The 19,307-nt window shown below is 49.6% G+C and overlaps 1 protein-coding gene across 2 annotated transcripts; it reads right to left on the bottom strand.

The window, feature by feature from the left end:
* Positions 1 to 1,996: 1,996 nt before the first annotated feature.
* Positions 1,997 to 16,431, bottom strand: Myoz3 (myozenin 3). Of its 2 annotated transcripts, XM_004631307.2 has the most exons (9): positions 16,305 to 16,429; positions 15,677 to 15,787; positions 15,075 to 15,136; positions 9,932 to 10,086; positions 8,972 to 9,025; positions 8,739 to 8,874; positions 8,175 to 8,337; positions 3,797 to 4,004; positions 1,997 to 2,418 (listed from the first exon to the last, which is right to left on the bottom strand). In XM_004631307.2, the coding sequence occupies exons 3-8, from the start codon at positions 15,133 to 15,135 to the stop codon at positions 3,836 to 3,838; spliced, it is 738 nt and encodes a 245-aa protein (XP_004631364.1). In that variant the 5' UTR covers position 15,136; positions 15,677 to 15,787; positions 16,305 to 16,429; the 3' UTR covers positions 1,997 to 2,418; positions 3,797 to 3,835. The 2 variants fall into 2 exon arrangements, with proteins under 2 accessions (XP_004631364.1, XP_023571122.1); XM_023715354.1 differs by lacking the exons at positions 1,997 to 2,418; positions 3,797 to 4,004 and adding an exon at positions 5,164 to 5,466 and having other exon boundaries at positions 16,305 to 16,431.
* Between the last annotated feature and the right edge of the window lie 2,876 nt (positions 16,432 to 19,307).

Raw genomic sequence — 19,307 nt, 5'->3', positions numbered from 1 at the left:
TGACCTAGGACAGCTGAACTCTGATCTTCAACATTCACCTGCGTGTGTCTTCAGCGTCTCCCTGTAACCCCCTGCCTCTGGGCAGGGAACTATTTGGTCTTAGGATGTGTAGATATAACTGAACTGTAGATGTAAGGGAAATTTGATGTGTTGTATTGTTTTTAAATAATTAAAAGGGGTCAGTTTTCCAAAAATTGTTAGCATCTAGATTTGTTTTGTTCATCTTTGGGTAACTAAGTTTAAGCTCAGTGAACATTAGAAACCGGTTACATGTAAGTGAGGTTTTTTTTTAAGTCCTGCTTTAGACTGTCGTAACCATTCCACGATGGTGAGAAGGTTCAGGTATCTTTAGTTCTTAAGTCAAAAGTTGACTGAGATCAGATTGTACTTGGTACAGAGCCTGACATGTGGTAGTTGATAAATGTAGCTTTAAAAGTCTGTGTCTTGTGCAGGCACTTTGCTTTTGAGACGAGTCTTGCTGTAGTGCAGGCTGGCCTTCAACTTGCTTATGTATCCAGGCTGACCTCAGGCTCAATGATTTTCCTGCCTCAGCCTCCCAAGTGCTAAGCTTACGGGCATGTGTCATCATGCCCACTCCATTTGAAACAGTTCTCACATTTAGTCCAGGCTGAACTCTGAACTGTGTAGTCAGGTCGGCTTTCAACATACAGCAAATCCTGCCTTGGGCTCCTGAGTGCAGAGATTACGGGTATACACCACCATGCTGGCTTTTAAAGTAGCCAGGAGACAATTGAGACTGAGCCTAGAAACCCTGGAGGCTTTGTCTCCAAAACTCATCTTTACATAAGTTACTTTGAAATGAAAGAGGAAAAATTCTATAAAGCCATTTTTTTCTTGAAACCAATGTGATGTCATTTTTATCTAAAATGTACTAGGATGGGCATGCACCTACTTGGGAAGAGCAGCTTTCCCTCTGAGAGCAGCACCCACGGTCAGAGGGGTGTCTTCCCCACCTTGTGCACTGGCCCACCCGCCTCTGTCCAGGTGTCCCTCATCAGTGAGTAAACCAAGATTAACCATCACACTGCTTGAGGATGGTTTTTCACTGTTAGTTGCTCTTCGGAGAATTTTTTTTTTTTTAAAGGAATATTCATTTTCTTTTTTTTTTTTTTTTTTTTATTTTTATTTTTATTTTTAATTTTATTTATTTATTTATGAGAGAGAGAGAGAGAGTGGTGTGTGTGTGTGTGGCCAGCTCAGCCCACCAGGGGGCGCGGCTGGCTGGCATGTGGTGCTGGGGGATCGAACCGCGGTCCCTGATGCTTTGCCAAGCTTGTTCTAAGTAGGTGCTTTAGACCACTGAGCCATCTCTCCAGCTCTCTTCGGAGAATTTTTATTTTCTCTGTGTCTCATATTTTCTCTCTCTACCTAATCTACATTATGGGCACTCCAAATATCCCAGATATGTCTAATCTGCTATTAATCTGGTTTTTTGGTTTGTTTTTTTGTGGTACTAGGGATCGAACTCAAGACCTTGCACTTGCCAGGCAGGTGCTTATGCCACTGAGCTATCTCCCCAACCCCTTCTGTTCATCTTTTTCTTTTTTTTTTTAAAGGTATTATTTTGTTAAAATACAGAAAACACAATGTACAACTTAAATATTTAAAGTGAACATTAAGTTACAATCACCCCAGCCTAGAAACAGAAACTTGTGCTTACCCCAGTGTCATTTATTATGTCCTTCACACAAGCCCTTCCCTCCCAAAGTTAACCAATACTCTTGTGTTTTATATTAAACATTTCCCTGCATCAGTCAATGTATTTACTTGCCTTCTGTTGTCTATCTCTGTTAGTGAGATGTAGCTACATGGCTGTATATAATGAGTTTATTCATTGCTATCGTCAGGCTTCTCAATGTTTTGGTTAGTCTTCAACCTTTCCATTTATACAAAGAACAAAAACGCAAAAATACTGACTTTCATATGAAGGACTTGGGTTAGGTCCCCAAGTTACATGAAAGGTTAATGAAATGCCTTTCCAGGATTGGAATTTTATTTGTTGGACAAAGAACAGTACATAAGTGCAATTTCACTGACACCGAGACATACCTGTGGACCTAGGCACCTGATTCATGTCCACAGTCACAGAAGTCCGTCATTCGTGCGGCACACAATGAAGCAGAATGCACAAGGGTGGGCAGGCGTATGCATGTGTGTGAGGACTTGGGCAGATACTTTCACATTTTATTTCTCTCCCTTTTTTTTTTTTTTTTTTTTTAACATGAGTAAAGTCAGATGATGAGAAGAAAAGGACGGAGGATCCACTTTTGGGTTCCAGCATCTCCTTCCCTTTCCCAGGCTCTTCTGTGCATGGCAGCTGCAGAACCAACTCAAGCCAACTCAGGTCCACCCTTCTGCTTTCCAGACACTAACATTCTTCAGCATACAGAAACTTGGCTTTAAACAACAGCCCCCAAATTCAAGGGAACACATCAATTACAAACAATCATACAGACAGACTATTGGGTCTGAGATCCAGACGGGCAGTGAAACTTTGGCGTGAAAGGAAAATGTAACCACTGTCCCGCCCAGCCTGGAGTTGAGGCAGGGGAGGGTAGAGGAATTCCTGTCCAAAGAGAGGGCTGGGGTGATGAGCCATTTCCCCGCAGCGCCAGCTTTCTCGCACCCGATGGTATGCTGGGAGCTTGCTTCTCAGACTGTATCCACTGCAAGAACATCTATTCCAGCCGAAAGCAGTGGCTGCAGGAGGTCTAACATTGGGCCCTTATGAATGTGCGCCCGCTGACCTCCCAACAACCCTCTAAAGGAGCTTCTGCGTTATCTTACAGATGGAGAACCAGGCTCAAGATGGGAAATGACTTCCTCACAGTCACATGGCTCACAGTGGTAGAATTAGAACCCAGGTAAACTGCAAGGCAGAGCACTAACATCACAACATCAGTGATTACAGGGGAGTGGGCATTGGGTTGGACACCAAGGACAGCAGAAATACTCATCTCCTCAGCCAGACAGTCTTTTTTTTTTTTTTTTTTTTTTTTTTTTTTGTATTTTAGGGAAGGGTCTACAGGGTGTTCAGGGTCTCACTACTAGATCGGACTCAGTGATCCGCCTGTTTAAGCCTCCCAAGAGCTGGGATTACAGGCGCATGCCACCACACCCAGTCTCAATTGCTGTCCAGTGTGCCCCAGGGACAGGGCCAGCACAGCAGGCCCAGGGATTGAGCCCCCCAGCCCTTGTGCCTGCTTGCACGCGCTTTAATCCACTGAGCTATTTGGCCTGCTCCAGACTGTCTTTTTGACCACCCTAAACAAATTATTTCCTTCCTCTGAATCTGGATATCCACATCTATAAGTAGGGAGGGAAATAGGCAGTCACATTGAGAATGAGGAAGAGAATGTACAGAGAACCTGCTGCCAGCCCTAGCTCTGGGACACTAAACAACGCAGCCACTGCCACCGCCACCACCACCATCCTCATCATCACTTAACCCACGGGGCCTGCTCAGCATGGAGGGTGGAAAGGGTTCCTGCAGGCACCCCACTCCACTCCCACTGGATAAAGTGCAAGACAAATCATGGACAGGTGACACTGGAGTCACCTGGGGCACTGGTTACTAACAGGTTCCCCAGGGCAGGAGGTTATGAGGCTGCTGGCAGAAATCCATTTCAGGAAAAACAGCCTAGATCATTTTGAAGCACAATGCATTTGGATTCTACTAAACTCTGACCTTCTAGGCCATTTGCAACAATGGTTTGTGTATGAAGACTCTATAAACTATACAGTGTTGTCCACAAGTCTTGGCTCCAGATGTTACCTGAGCCCCAATTCTGGGGAATGAAGCTTCAGGCTGGGGCTACAGCTCATCAGACTCTGGGAGGTTGCGTACCCAGCCCTGAGCCACCCTGTTGAAGCTGGGCCTGAGGCGGAGAAGTTCCAAGCCATTGAAGGGCTCCGGGACAAAGGGGGTGGCTGCCCTGGAAATGGCCTCCCCCATGAGGGATCTTCCAAACGGCACCGGGGTCCTGGGATAAGAAAGCAACAAGAAAACTGGCTGTGTGGGACAGGGATGGCAGCACACTGACAGGCAGGTCACCACATGTGATACCTCCCTGACTGCCTCCAGACCTCAGTTTTCCTTCTGTAGTGCAAAGGATCTGTTAACTAACTGGTGTCTCCAGCTCCAACCTTTCCCAAGTCTCCCCTAGTGGTATGGAGTAGGCTGAGCTTTCCAGAGCTAGAAGTGGCTCATCCTTGGCGAAACTCGGCTCGCCTAAGAGCAGCACATGAAATAGACTTTTTTTCTTGCTCTTGTCACCTCCTTTAAAACACCCACACCCTGGAATGCGAAGGGAGGTTAGGAAAAGCAGTGAGATTCGGGAATGCAATTTACAACACATGCATGCCATTTCTCCCCTATGAGATTGGCAAATAGAAAGAATTTGATAGTGGGCAGAGGCAATGAGGGAGGGGCAAAGTTTCATCCACAGTCCTCTGGTTAAAGGGTAAATCAGGGCAGCTCTCTCGGAGAACAATCTGGAAGGATCTTCCTGACATGAAAAGGTGCCAACTCTGTCACCAGCAACTCCATCTGCAAGCACATGACGTGCATGTGAGCACGAGAAAGCAGAAGGCAACCGCAGAAGGCAGTGCAGAGGAGTGGACGAAGCGGAGGTGATACATCACATACAGGCTGCTATTCGGCAGCCCAAAAGGAGGGTAATCAAAGGCATAAGGGTGAAAGGATGAGTTACGGACTGGAATGAAAAGTGCTGTATCGGGGAGCACACACCCCCCCAACACAATGTCTGGCAGTATGCAGCTGTCTGTACAAAATATTCCCAACACACACAGGCCAACCCGACTACTGTGTCACCTCTGGAAGGGGACCTGGGATTGAAGAACAAAGGTTCTCTGCCTTTATTTGCAGTTGTTTACTTTTTTTTCAAAGAGAATACAACATGATGATCAAAAATGAAGTCAATGTGGGGCTGGTGAGATGGCTCAGTGGTCTAAAGCATCTACTTAGAACAAGCTTAGAAAAGCACAAGGGACCGCGGTTCAATCCCCCAGCACCACATGCCAGCCAGCCCTGCCCCCTGGTGGGCTGAGCTGGCCACACACATAAATAAATAAATAAATAAATAAATAAATAAATATTATTTAAAAAAATACAGTCAATGTTTAAGCCAATGTTACAGTCAATGTTAAGTAAATTTAATAAAGTAAAAGATATTGCCATTAGCCACCCCCCACCCAGATACTCTCCCTTGCTTTGAACATGCATATTCCATCATTCCATTTTCAGAAGCTCTGAAAGTCCTCTTTTATGTCTTTCTGAGGCTGCTTCAGTGTCCAAAACCAACTGAAAATGTTTGCCATAATGTCCAACTAAAATCAATTTAAAATGTTTACAGTAAGTTCTGTCAACATGGTGAATCCTCATGTATCTTATTCACTCGACCTGGAACCATGAGATCTCTGGCTCTTCAACAAAGTCAAAATGACAAAGTTAAATGTTTTGAATCAATTTAGGACATCAAGGCAACCAAGATAGTATAACCAAAGACACTCACAAAAGATGACTTCCAGAACTGCTTCAAACTGGTAAAAACTGCCCAGGAGAGATAGCTCAGTGGACTAAGCAGCTGCTTAGGCAAGCACAGGGACAGGGGTTAGATCCTTAGCACCACAGGTCAGGCTGGCCCCACCCCTGGGCATGCTGAGCCAGCCACTGAGACCAGGTATGATGGTGCATGCCTGTAATCCCAAGACTGAGGAGGCTAAAAACTGGAGGATCACTACGAGTCTGAACTGTGTAGTGAGACCCTATACCAAATACATCAAAAAAACAAACAAATGAATGAACAAAAAACCTGGCCCCAGCATGCCATGCTGGCCCCACCCCGGGGGCCGAGCTGAGTCTGCAGCTGAGACTGGGTGTAGTGGCACATGCCTGTAATCCCAGAGCTTAGAAGGCTGAAAACAGGAGGATCACTACGAGTTTGATCTGTGTAGTGAGACCCTGTACTAAATACAAAAAAAAAAAAAAAAGAAAGAAAAAACAAACAAACAAAACAGGTAAAAACAATGGGTGTCTTTTTATTTTGTTGAGATGGGGTTTCATTATGCAGTTCAGCCTGGCCTTGAATTCACCCTGTCACTCATGCTGGCCTCTGCCTCAGCGTTCTGAGTACTGGGATTATAGGTTTGTGCCACCACACCTGGCTAATGTGACTTTTACTTTTTTTTTTTTTTTGACAGGGTCTCACTTTGTAGCCCAGGTTGGTCTTGAACTCACAAGGATCCTCCTGCCTCTGCTTCCTCTGTGCTAAGATTACAGGAGTGTGTCACTAAAGCCAGCTGTAATAACTTTTTAATTTAAGCATGCACTGTATTTTTCAATCACACTTCATGCTCCAGTGTGTACACGTGTATGTAATTTTAAAACCATTTTTTAATCTTAAGGAAAAAAAGCACTGCTCCTGTAGTTTTCCTGCAGCAGAAACCAGAGGAAAGAGGCGAAGGCTTGGCTCTGACCAGGGCCGGGACACTGCCAGGAAAGCATTGCTCCCTGGACCAGCACAGCTTTGACCACAGCAGCCAGGCCCTACGGGAACAGACTGGGTGGCGTCCAAACCGGGTGGGCCCCACAGTTGGACCACTGACTGGGAGCCCAGAACCCTGAATTCCGAGCCCTGCTTGGCTATCAATGCTGCTGTTTTCTCTGTCTATGCCTCAGTTGCTCCTTCTGTCTGTGCTCCTTCAGAAGCAATCTGGGCTCAGGACTGCCAGGGAGCCTCCTGCTTCTGGTGGGAATATGCCACGACCAAACACTTGGAGGCATGCAATGGCAGGGGGATGCCCCCAAGAACTGGTCAGCCTCAAAGGTGGCTGCCAGGACACAATGTCTGCTGAAGACTTTAGGCAGTCCTGCCTGGTGGGGAGCTCCAGAATGTCTGCCAAAGGCATGAGGTTCCCAGTGCCAGCTCTTCACATCAGGGGCCTGCCTGGCTATTCAGCTGTCTGAAGGTAGTCACACCCCTCCTGAGCCATCTCCACTGGAGGTCACCCCATGCCTGCATGTGCCCTGCGCAGTACTTGCTCCTTCCTCTTAGGACCTCATCCAAGGCCTCTGCAGGCCTGGCACACACCCTCTGTCTTTGTCAGGCAGTCTCCACGTGTGGTCTGAGCAGGTGCCAGCAGAGCTGGCCTGCAGCCTTCTCTCTGGGGGCCCTCCTGCTCCTCACTTAATGCAGCCAAAGCCAGAGAAGCATATTGAGAAACGGCATCAGACTAACGAAGCCAACTGCAATGGCAATGGAAACGTAACCCCAGCCCAAGGGCCTCCTCCAGGGCCAAGCTCCAGTCTTGACTCCCATGGGTGGTTCTGGGCCCTCAGGGCAGAATGTGAAGTCTCTCCCTTGCAAGCTCTTCTCTGCTAGCTTCTCCAACCACCATTTCAGCCTGTAAACAGCAGCAGCAGAAGTAGCTACTGCTTACTGAGAGGTTATTACTTTCCAACAACTTCATTTATGGTGTCTCCTGTCATAGAAACCTTAGGAAGCAGGTTCAGATACAGGTACGGATGAGATACTAGAAGCTCAGAGAAGTTGAATCACTGCCTTAGGTCACCAATCTAGGTGTGGCATGCACAGTGAGGTCCAACTAAACTAGCCTAAGCCACTCCTCGCTGGCCCTCACTTCTGGTGCCACTCCCTGCTTTGGGTTACCTCAAAGCCACTTTCTAGGCCTCTTCCACACCACTGCTGAGAGTACGAAGAGGCTCAGCTGGCCTAGGATTTTTAATCTGGGGAATCCCCTGGAGAAGGTCAGACTCTCGGTGGCCCTCATAAAGGTGACTCACAGCAGAGTGGAGAAGGAGAGAACAGCTCTGGAGTCAGATATGCCCTGCCCTGCTGCTTGCTTCCTCCTTGTTTTGTGACTTGTGGCAGATTCCGAAATCGCAGTACCCATGCCCTCCTGTTGTAGAGGATAGCCAGATGCTGGACACTTTCCCAACCCACTCCTATGGTTAGTCACCTATTAGGTGCTGAGGCTCTGGTCTAGCAATGCCTCGACGTACATCAGTGCTGGGGCTAGAGCTAGCCTGAACCCACAGGTAAATGTGGGCTTCTGCTGCCACGCCCCCACCCCCATCCCGTCTCCCCCAAATGCCTCACTCCCGGCCTTACTTATTGAAATTCCGAAGGTCTCCGAAGCTCGGGGTGTGACTCCGGCCCTCGCATAAGTAGTCTCGGTAGCTGACAAACTCCTGCCACGGACAGCGGTAGCCCTTGGGGACGGCGGTGTGGTTGAACTTCTCGGGCGGGACGCTCTTCAGGGGCTCTGCGTAGCCTGCGACGACCGAGCCCAGGGCGTGGGGCGCGCAGGCGACAGGGGGCGCTCCGGCCCGGCCCTCAGCCCTGTCCACCCCCAGGCCCCGGACCAGGTGGGGAGGAAGGCCAGCTTGGGGAAGAGCTGTGGGGAACGGCATGCCAAAGTCGCCCCGGCACAGGGGACCCCTCCCCGAGCCAGAAGCCGGCGGAGTGGCGCAAGGGGACCCTGAGTTCCAAGCACGGGTCCCGATCTGGGCTGCTGCGCGCCGCTCCGGCTCGGTGGGCTTGCGCTGTGAACAGCGAGGCGCGCGTGTGCATGCGCGTCTGCGTGAGTGTGCGTGCGTGCGTGCGTGCGTGTGCTTTTCTTGCCTCGCCGTGGAGCACACCAGTGCCTTTCCCAGGCCCCAGGGCGCCGCTTACCTGGCGCCAGGGCGCTGGGGTTCCGCAGGAGCTCCTTCCCGGCGGCTGTGGTGTGGGCGCCCCCGGGGTCCCCGGAGGAGGCGGGGAGGATGTGCAGCTCCGAGCGGTAGCTCTGCCCCTCTGGGCCGTTGGCGACCTGGTCACCGGGTTGGGGATCAGAGACTGCAAGCGGCAGCGTGGACCTATGCCCCCCATTTCCCGCTGCGCCTCCCGCGGGTCTCCTCTGCGCTCACCGTCAGGGGCACAGACGCTTCAGTGACCTTCCCCTTGGTGCTTCCGGCTAGGATCTGAGGGAGCAGACAAACCCAGCAAGGCTTAGCCGGGCGAGAGGTCAGGATTCCCCTTCCACCCATTCAGGAAAGTGAAGGGGAGGAAGATGGGGGACCCCAGGGCCAACTCCGGGCGGTTCAGGAGGGTAATCGTTTATAGTGCTGGCCGGGGCGGAGGACTACACAATAAATATTTATTGTTGTTGTCTTACCGATACTTCCTGAGCCTCAGTTTTATTCTGTGTAGGGGAGGAGATGACCCTCTCCTTAGTGTTCTCTGTAAGGATATGTGAAGGTGCGCAGCTAGCACTGTCTCTCGGGCGCACAGCAAAGTTGTGTATCTGCCATCCTTATTTTGATCCCCTCACTTCCTGTCATCTCCTCTAGAGCAGAAACTGAATGCCTGAAACTGCATGTTGCCTTTTGCAAATCCAGCAGATTGTCCCAGGACTTCTTCCTTCTCGTGGGAAGGAGAAAGGCATCCTTCAGTTTCCATCTAGGATCAAACTGAATCTGAACAAATCCTGCCTACCACTGAGTTGACCCCGGGCACAGGGCTATTCTTTCTCATTTTTTTGTTTTGTTTTGTTTTGCAGTACTGGGGGTCGAACTCAGGACCTTGTGCTTGCCAGGCAGGCACTTATGCCACTGAGTTCGCTCCCTGGACCTTCTTTCCCTTTTTTTTTTGGGGGGGGGGCACCAGAGTGAGTCATTCTGGTGTCCCACCCAACCCGCTTTCTGTTTTGCATTCGGGAATCGATGGCCACAGAGAACTGCATGGCACTGCACAGCAGAGCTGTGATGGAAACATCGGCCTCCCGGATGGAGCTGAGGGACTCTCCAGGCACCAGAGGCCCTCGGCCTTACGCCGAACACTGGCTCCCTCTGGGTCTCAGTTTCCCTGTGAGCACCATGAAGGCTTACCGCCTGCTGGCTAGCTGCAAGCTCAAATGTGAACCTCTGCACCCGGCGCTGCCTCTTCTGGAAGAGGAGAGATCCCCGGTTGTTGCGCAGTGACAGCTCTTCTATCATCAGGTCCTGGGGCACGCTCACCTTCTTTCCCAGGTCCAGAGACGGTTCTGCGCGAGAGGCCAAGGAGCTCTGACTACTTAACCCCAGGCATTTCTGGCCTTGGCCTCTAAAGCCCTGGGAGAGCATGGCAGGCTGTGTGTGAGGATGCCGGTGTCTCCCCAGTCTCGCTGATACTGGGAATTATCGTTCTTTGGGATCTTTGCCCACCTGAGAGGCAAAAATGGTGCCTCGGAGTTTTTGCCCCATGTTTGCTGTTTGGTGAAGTTGAGGGCTATTTCAGAAGTTCTTTGGCCATTTTTATTTATTCCAGCAGTATTCTCCCTAGCTCTTTGCCCATCAGGAAGGTAGTGAGAAATGATGGAATTTTGAATACTTTTCTTAAAAGTTAGCCACCGGTGTGAGATACGAGAGAAACTAAGAGGCATTTTCCAGCACTAGGAACTAACCTCGTGGAAGACAGCTCTTCCACCAGGTAAAGGTAGAAATGGTGGGAAAGTTGGGATTAGATTTTCATGAGGAGCCCTCACCTTAGGTCCTTTGCATGCCTAACTCACAGTGCACAGTGTAGGTCACACTCCTAGGAGACCAACACAGTGGCTGATGTGATAGGAGAGCCACTCTAGCAGTAGTGGGGACCACAGATGTGGAGGATTTCCAGGGCTTCTGCCTGTCCTTGGTAGTTTGGGATCCACCCCCTACCTTTATGCCTTCCAGACTAGGAAAAATGCATACTTTTACATTTGACTATCAAGGAAGCTTTTTAGAGGGCTAAAGTGACAGGATAATGAGAACCTTGACAGAACAGGGTTCTTTATGGCAGCAGGGCCACGTTGCTCATCTCCAAAATTAGATGCAGGGCCAGGAGTAAAGCCCACTGGTAGAGTGCTGCTGGCTTGGCATGTGCAAGTCCCTGGGTTCAATCTCCAGCACAACAAGAAAACATTTAATTAAAATTCATTGAAGTACACACAGTTGATTGCCAGCTCTTATAAATAAATGGTCTTTTAATCTGGGAAGCTGGAAAAGATCGGGATGCAAGCACAATAAATAAACTTGAGCCCTGAGTGCTGAGCCCTCCAACATTTAGACTGAGGAGAGAAGCCAGCCCAAGGGGCTGGGCAGGAAGTCAGTGAGGTGAAGGAAATCTGAAAGAGGTGGTGTCCTAGACACCAAATGATGGGATTTCAGGGCCAACAGAGTGACAGTGAAATCAAATGCTGCTGACGTGTCAAGTCAGATAAGGGCTGAGCAGTGACTTTTATTTGGTAACATGGCCATGGATAATCTTCATTAGCAGTCTCTGTGGAGAATTTGAGTGTAGACACCTATTGGAGAGGGTTTCAGAGTAAATGGATATGGAACAAGTTAAATCATGCCAGCGAGAGGCAGTGAGCCATTCACGGTGCAGAGCATTCTACAGGCAGCTGGCCTGGTTTCTTCCAATATGAATGACAGGGAAGTAAAGGGCAGAGTGGTTGTTTCAGATTAAAAGAGATTTAAAAGACATAGCAACCAAATAACCTTGGCTCTTGTTTGGGTCCTGATTAAAACAAACTGGAAAATTGGACAACATTGACTATGAGGCTGGTTATTAGGTATTGTTAAATCATTGCTGCTAATTTCATTCAGTGTACACCTATTTCTGTAGCATATAAGGAAATGCCCCTTTTTATTACTTTGATGCATGCTCATGCTGAGGAGCTTAGGGAATAACAGCATGTCCTTTGGCTTTTGCTCTGGGGTCTAGGGATAAAGACAGGACCTTGGGGATTTCTAGGCTCCGCTTTTGTGTGCGCTTGTATACAAGCATGAGAAAATGTGAATAAAAAGATGGAGAGAAAAGTATAGATGACTAACTTGAAGAGGCTGTGCCTTCCAGGACTGGGGCTGCTGCAGGAGCTGTGTGATGATGGGGGCTGCTTGGGAAGAGGCGGCAGTGGCTTGAGTGTTGGCCATGGGAACACAGTAGAGAAAGAACCTTGAGGCTAAGGGCAGCAGGCAGGGTGTTTCGTGCCCAGCTAGAAAGGTGGACCCAGACAGGTGTGAGAATAGCCTGCCCACCCTCGTAGGAAGGAGAACAACATAAAATAAGGTGCAAGCAAGCAGATCAATATGGCAGACAGCATTTGAACGGTGAAACAAGGAAGGTCATTGCTGAAAATGGAGATGTGTAGAGAGGAACGAGGGTGCCAAGGTCAACTAAGAGCAGCACCAGAGAGCCTAGGCCAGGGAGGTGGACACAGTGGCCAGCCGTGCTGAGGACCACACTGTGCTGTGTTTCATTGCATTCTGTGAAGTCATAAGTAGTCACTAAGAAGAGGAGCAGGACTTGTTTTTGCCACTCTTCCAACAAATTATATAGAGAGCATTTTGTAAAGGCTAAGAGCATACAGACATCTACTGTAGGTTAAGTGAGGAGTGGGGCAAGTTTCAGAAGAATATGTATTCTAAGATTCCATTTGTAAATTATGTGCATGGTTTAAAAGGCTTGTCAAAGACACATGGCAAACATTAACAGTGACTATTTGTGGTGCACAGGAAGGAAGGGGGCTGGGAGTCATAATTACTGTGCAGATTACCTGAGCTCATTAGGTTTTTTGAAAAGATAAAACCTATTTGATTATTCTATCTCTAGGAATCATTCTTAGGGAAAGAGTTGGATAAACATATACAAGGATGTTTATTATAATGGAGTTTAAAATTGTGAAAACTAGGGGATTGATCTTGAGGGGAGGCTGCCCACGCACTCTTCATTAGTTTACAAGATCTACAGAGAACTGCTCAGGAGAACAGAGCCACTATCACCCTTTAGCCACGCACAGCAGTTCATGTTCCACAGCCCCAGGAAGCATCGCACTGGACCTGGGCTGCAGCCGAGCCTCATCCTTGCTTAACAATTTCTCTGGCCCTTTCCTGGCTCATCCCGCTCCCTTCTCCTATGAGAACCCCCTCAACCAGTCACTGGAGCAAGACTCCTCAGGTCCTTGAGGGTCCCACTGAGACAAGCCTTTATGACAGTCAGCAGGGCTTTATCCCAGGCAAATGACTTGTCCAAACAGTGGCACGCTAAGGGACAGCGCAAGGGAGCCAGGAGCCACAGCCTGCCAAGTGGAAGGACGGCTGTGGTGTGCCGCTCAGTGCGAAAGCAGGCAAGCTGAGCAGCACAGCATGCAGTATCTAGCCCACACGTATACATGCTTAGATAAATACGTGATACACAAACAGAGGAATGTGTACAAATGTGTTAGCAGTGGTTACTCCGTATGGTTCCATTATGAGGAACTTTTTCAAAGTAATTCATTTGTATTTTGTCTGAATATTTTTAAACGAATATATTATTTACATATGCATATAGGAGAAGCAGCTCTGGAGACAGAGACCTAAAGTGAAATTCCAGCTGTACTACTTACCACATCCCTGACAACCTACCTCCTTTAAGCCTTACCTTTCTCATAGGCTGGAAGGGAATACCACATAACTTATGGAGTTGCAGTGAGGCTTAAATGACATATGGCAAACTAGATTCTGACAGTATCTGACACGTAGCAACCATATAAGAAGGATAAGAGTTTACTATTACTATTTAAAATAGTTATTTTTAGGTGGTGAGACCGTAAGATTTATCTTTCCTATTTTTTTAATTGCAAAATTGCCTTTACTTAGTACCTTAGCAATAATCAGAAAGCTATTTATTTGAAGTATGGCATAAATGATGTTGGAGAGGCCTATGCCTAATTATCTAGACAGTTCTCTTCTAGTTAGGGCAATGCCACTTTCTTTTTTTTTAATTTTAATTTTATTTTATGTGTGTGTGGCCAGCTCAGCCCACCAGGGGGCGGGGGCAGGCTGGCACTTGGTGCTGGGGGATTGAACCGCGGTGCCTGTGCTTTGCTAAGCTTATTCTAAGTAGGTGCTTTAGACCACTGAGCCATCTCACCAGCCCCAATGCCACTTTCTAAAGTTTACATTTTCAGTAAAGAAAATCATGGAAGGAAAAAGGAATGTGACATCACCAGACAGTGGCAAGAACACGTGAAATAGTCTGAGAAGTCACACAGTGTGGCCGGTGGAGGCAGATCACAGGCCAGCTCATGGCCCGGGCTTATGAGAGTGTTCTCAGGTCACCCAAAGGCAAAGGCACAGGCCTCAGCTCCAGCCCACTAAATCAGAGTCCCTGGGGCAGGCGCCATGCACCTGCATTTTAAATTTATAATACAAAGGGATGGCCAGATAGCTCAGCAGACTAAAGCGCCAGCCTAGGCAGAGCGCAGCAGCTGGGTTCAATCACTGCCCTCGTCCCCGGGTGTGGTGGTGAGTGCCTGTACCCCCAGCACTTGGGAGGCTGAAAACGAGAATCACCATGAGTCTGGCCTACATAGTGAGACCCTGTAGACCCTGTCCTAAATATGTAAAATAATAATAATAATAATAAACTTTACAATACAGAGCCATGGTGTTTTATCATAAAGCTTGAAAGTGTGATGCAGTTGATTTTTAAATGACTTGAAATGCTCTAAAAGTCCAAATAAGAGAATTCCAACATTATACCAGGACTTCTTGTTATGATCTTATAAAGCTGATTAACATGAATTTCAGGTAATTTTGTCATGAGAGGAACCTGCTCTCAGGGAAGATGCTGTGTGTGCTGTTGGGCAGCTGCGCTGCTCCTTACCCTGTCCCTGTGGGCCTGGGTGCCGTGGGCTATCCTCGGGCCTCACACCAAGCAAGGCTTTTGGCACAGTGGGTGCAGAAGGCCCCCGCCCCCAGCCGAAATTGAAGTGGAGGCCAGAGCCAGGGTCGCCTTGTGCTAGAACACAGTCCAGAGCACTCACCCTCAGCTCCCGATCTGTGTGCCAAGGGTGAGAGCCCTCCAGAAGCTCAGAAAGGATGCAGCCCAGGTGGCAGATTCCACGAGCACCCTCCTGTCATCTGGAACTCACACCCGTGTGCTGGGGACGGGCCATCTGGCCTGGGTGGATACAGTCTGAGATGAATAGAGGAGTGTGAAGAAAGCACAGGGCTAGGCCCATCTTACCTGGTCCCATGATGTCCCCCATGGCAGTCATTGCTGGATCCTGCTGTTCCTTGGGAATCATCCTGTGGAGGGAAAGCTTCCACACATGAGCTGGGTCACCTCTTCTCCTCCCCAGACCTTTCTTCCTGCCTCTGGCTCACCCAGCCCTAATATGAACAGCCTTGACCCATCCCCGTGTCACAAGCAAGGGCTGTGTGAGCTGGGAGGGGTCTGCTTTGGGTCCCTTTGTAAAGAGAAGGATGGCAGAGGCGTGGGAGGACACCCCAGTCAGGTCCGCCTTGCTCAGAAGCGCCTTTTTCTCAGGGGCTGGCCCAACAAAGTGAGCACCATCCCTCCATGCCTGCTCATTTCCACGGTGAGCTCTGCTTCTCTCCCTCTTCCTCCACCCTCCCCCTCTCATTTCATGGTCCTTTCCAGGAAATCTTGGAGATTTCCAAGCCAGGTAAGCCCCCAGTGCTCCAGAGAGTCCCTGCAGGGCCCAAAGCCAGAGTTCTTACCTGTCTCCAGCAGAGGAGGCACAGCTCCAGGAGCCCCCACAGCCTACCAGATTTTTCAGTGCCCCTTCCCCCAGGACATGCTGCGTCTACCCATGTGTCCCATACCTGCATGGAGCCCAGGTCAGTGGGCAGTGAGCTGGGCAATCTGAGTCAGTGTGCTGACTTCCTCCAAAATCATGAACAGTGGTTCTCCAGCTCTGTGCCTCAGTTTCCCCCCTGTAATTTAGAAGGGTTGGGCTAAGCCACAAAGATCCACATGGGCTGCAGAGCATCCATGAACTCCTAAAACAGTATGTAGGCCTGGGTGTGTCTAAACACTTTTGGAAAGAGGGGCATGAGGTGACCTAGAATGCCCATCAGTGACCATTTAGATAGCTGCAGTCCACAGAGCTGTGGCTGGATAAATGTTTCCCTTACAGAATCCACCATCTCTGGGAAGGGTCTCTAATAGGCAGGCAGGAGGCTGCTTCCTTCCAGTGCCGATGACCCTGATGCCCTGAACCAAGCCTGCGCCTGTCACCCACCTTTAATTGCAGCCACCTGTTCTGCTATTTTATGGAGCTGAGTGCAGCCTAGTCAGCCCAGGAGCTATGGGTCCCAGGCTCCACAAAGCCCTAAACTCCCCAAATTTTCTGCAGCACTCTGTCTCTACTGGTACAAAAGTGTTCTGGGAGCTGCCTACCCCCTCCACCCGCTCCCCATAATAGCCCCAGCTCCCCTTGGATTTTTGTACCTGAAAGGACAGGACCACGGTGGACAGGCAGGACTGTTGGACCCCCAAGATTAACACCTCTATCGGGAAGCTGAGTCATGTGGTCACTGTCTGTCACGGATGGCAGTCAGCGGTCAGTGAGTGGGTGGTGCCCTGCCAGCTCTGGCTTCAGCTGACTAGAATCATTCTTGCCTTGTCGTGGGTCACAGCCTTATTTTGGGCTGCAACAGGAGCTGGGGCCAGATGCTAAAAGCACCAGGCCCTGGGGAAGACAGGTGCCCGGCAGCAGGCCCCTGAAGACAGAAGAGTTTGCACACATGGGCAGACACACATCTGTACGCATCAGGGTCGCCTGGAAGTGCTGTCAGCTCCTGTTCACTTCAGCCAATTAACTGATGCACACTTGGTGCCTAAAATGGTGCATAATAAGAACTCTGTTGGTATTTGTGGAATAAAGGATGGATGGATGGATGGATGGATGGATGGATGGATGGATGGATGGATGGGTGGATTGTTCTCCAATATCCTTGCTTGACCTAGCCTTTCCCCCCTTTCCTCTTTCTTCCTTCCATTCCTTCTTCCCTCTCTTCTACCCTCCTTCTACCTCCTTACAGTCTCTAAGCCTCTCTCTATGGGCTGAAAATAAATAAGGGAGGGCTCTGTCCTCAAGGAGATCAGTCAGCTCAGATTCAGACCAGCAAACAAGTCTTACAGGAAAGGCTCATGGGAGAGGCTAGGCAATCCAGTTAGCCAGCCCAGCCTGGAGCTCTGGCAGGCTTCCCAGAGGAGAAGACACATTTGGACTGGGCCTTGCCGGATGAGTGAGAGTTCACTGTGCAGAGAGGAGACAAGGGCATCATGGGCAGAGGACACAGTACATGTAAAGATGGTGAGGGGTTGGCAGTAGAGCCTGGGCTGGGGGGCAGTGCTGAGAGCTGAGGCCAGACAGGTGGGCCGGGCCCAATCCCAGCAAGCTTCTCAGAAGGAAAGTGGTTTTACACGGGTGGAGCAGAGTGGTCAGACTGGACCACTCCTCTGGCTGTCAATGGGTTGGACCAGGCAGCAATGGAGGCTGAAGGCTGGGGTTATAGGCAGGTAAAAGCTGGGAGTGACTAGGCGATGGAGGGATGGAATGGGTGAAGAGGAAGAAAGGGCATCGAGGGTACCTGGACCATCTCCATGCCCTAGTGACAGACTTGCAGTGGGAAATAAGGAAAGGTGACTTCTGTGACTGGTTTGGGAGCCTGAGGTGGGCAGTAGGGAGGAGCAGGTTGGTGCAGGAGACCAATGCTGAGCTGATTGGGGTGAACTCATTTTTTTTTCAATGATTTATTGATTTTTTTCCTAAATTTAGTACAGGGTCTACAGGGTCTCACTACATAGATCAGACTCATAGTGATCTGCCTGTGTTCAGCCTCCCACGTCCAGGCTCAATCTCTGATTCAGCACACCCCAGAGGATCAAATCCTGGCTACTATGCTCTGCCTAAGCAGGCTCTTTAGTCCACTGAACTATCTGGTCGGCCCTATTTTTGAGACCAGGGTCTCAATGCATAGCTCTGTAGTTCTGGCTGGTCTTGAACTCAAGCTGGTCTCAATCTCATGGCAATCTCCTTCTGGTTGGGATCACAGGCGTGCACCATTGCACACACTCTGCTCGAGATGAACTTGGTGTGGGGTGTCTGGCATTAGAGCGCACTGATCAGTCGGCATGGGGGTTCTAGCTCAGAAGAGGCTTGAGCCAAAGGCATGATCCATCAGAGGGACACAAGCCCTTCTCAGGTACAGCAAGGGGGCCCTGGGTCAAGTGAGAGGAGCACTGTGTCTGTGTGTCTCTGCTGACAGTCCTGGGATGCATTTAGACAGCTGAAGCCTGGACTCTCCTGTGGTCCACCCTGAGCCCACATGCCTGCCTATTGGGTTCTTCTGCCCAGTCTCTGATGGGTCCGCATTTCTACAGAGGAAAGGCAGAGCCCCAGGCCAGACACATCCTCTCCTGGAATGCAGCCACAGTTCCCTTCTGAGGGAAAGCGTACTCTATCAGGAGTAGGGGACTCCCAGTCTCTGTGTCTTGCCTTACTAGGATTGCCAGGACTCTCATCAAGGCTCCTCATCCTGCAGGGAACCCTGAGCTGCTGTGATGAGGAAGCAGCCCCAGGGGACTAGACCCTGATGTGATGGGCCCTGTACACTTAGTGACAGTGCCCTGTGGTCAGGGCCTGGACAGTACTGTCCTGAGGCCCTACCTAATCCAACTCTCTTATTACACAGAGAGGGAGGATGAGACTCACCAAAGTGGGCTCACCCAGGGCCCCCTAGTTGGTCAGGACTTCAACCCAGGGACTTCTGTGGTCCCAAGTTTTTTCAATGTTCCTCATTTTTCCTCACAGCTCTGATCCCCAAGCTCTAGGCCATGTGTCTCAGATACTCCCATCTACCCAATGTCCTGTCGATAGCTCCTTGCTTGGGGAAAAGGGAGGGACTCTAGACAAACTTAAAATGACACACGAGGCAGATGATTTCAGGAAGCATTTATTGAGCTGAATTCTACAGGAAGCAGAGGCTACAAGGGCAAGCTCTAGTGTGTTAGACAAGCGAGCAGAAGACAAGGCAGTTCCCAGAAGACAGCTCAAAATAGAGTTGTGGCTTCCCAAGGCTGCCTCCTGCTGGCTCTTCTAGGAAATGCAGGAAGATATGGCTCTTCTATGTTACTGCGTCCCTTCTCTGAGGCACTTTAACGGCGCTCCCATGCTGCAAGAGACTCCTCAGCAGGTGGGGGCCTTGGCAAATGTGGTTGCTCCTTATGAACTAAGCAGAGCACCCTCTCATCTTCCCAGCAACAAGGCCTGTGTCCCCAACTCTTAGGCCATAGGAAATCTCTAGGATTACTCCTTTATTCCAGAGTGCCCCCCACCCAAGCCTGATACTCTTCCTTCCTGATCCAAGCTTTCCCTAGTCTTACTCAGGGGGATCCAGGTCTAACATCACCCTGACAGTTGGGGAGGTCTACCCTTATGCCAAAATC

This window comes from Octodon degus, unplaced genomic scaffold (genome assembly GCF_000260255.1).
Source record: "Octodon degus isolate 3935 unplaced genomic scaffold, OctDeg1.0 scaffold00040, whole genome shotgun sequence".
In the NCBI taxonomy this organism is placed as follows: Eukaryota; Metazoa; Chordata; class Mammalia; order Rodentia; family Octodontidae; genus Octodon; species Octodon degus.
This window is presented reverse-complemented; position numbering and strand designations above follow the sequence as displayed.

Excerpts from the sequence above, each read along its gene's own strand:
- Myoz3 (XM_004631307.2), bottom strand. The coding sequence starts at position 15,135 with ATGATTCCCAAGGAACAGCAGGATCCAGCAATGACTGCCATGGGGGAC. Across the intron at positions 8,875-8,971 it reads AAGCGTCTGTGCCCCTGACG|GTCGCCAACGGCCCAGAGGG; the intron begins GTGAGCGCAGAG and ends CCCGGTGACCAG. Across the intron at positions 8,338-8,738 it reads CCCCAGCGCCCTGGCGCCAG|GCTACGCAGAGCCCCTGAAG; the intron begins GTAAGCGGCGCC and ends CGGTCGTCGCAG.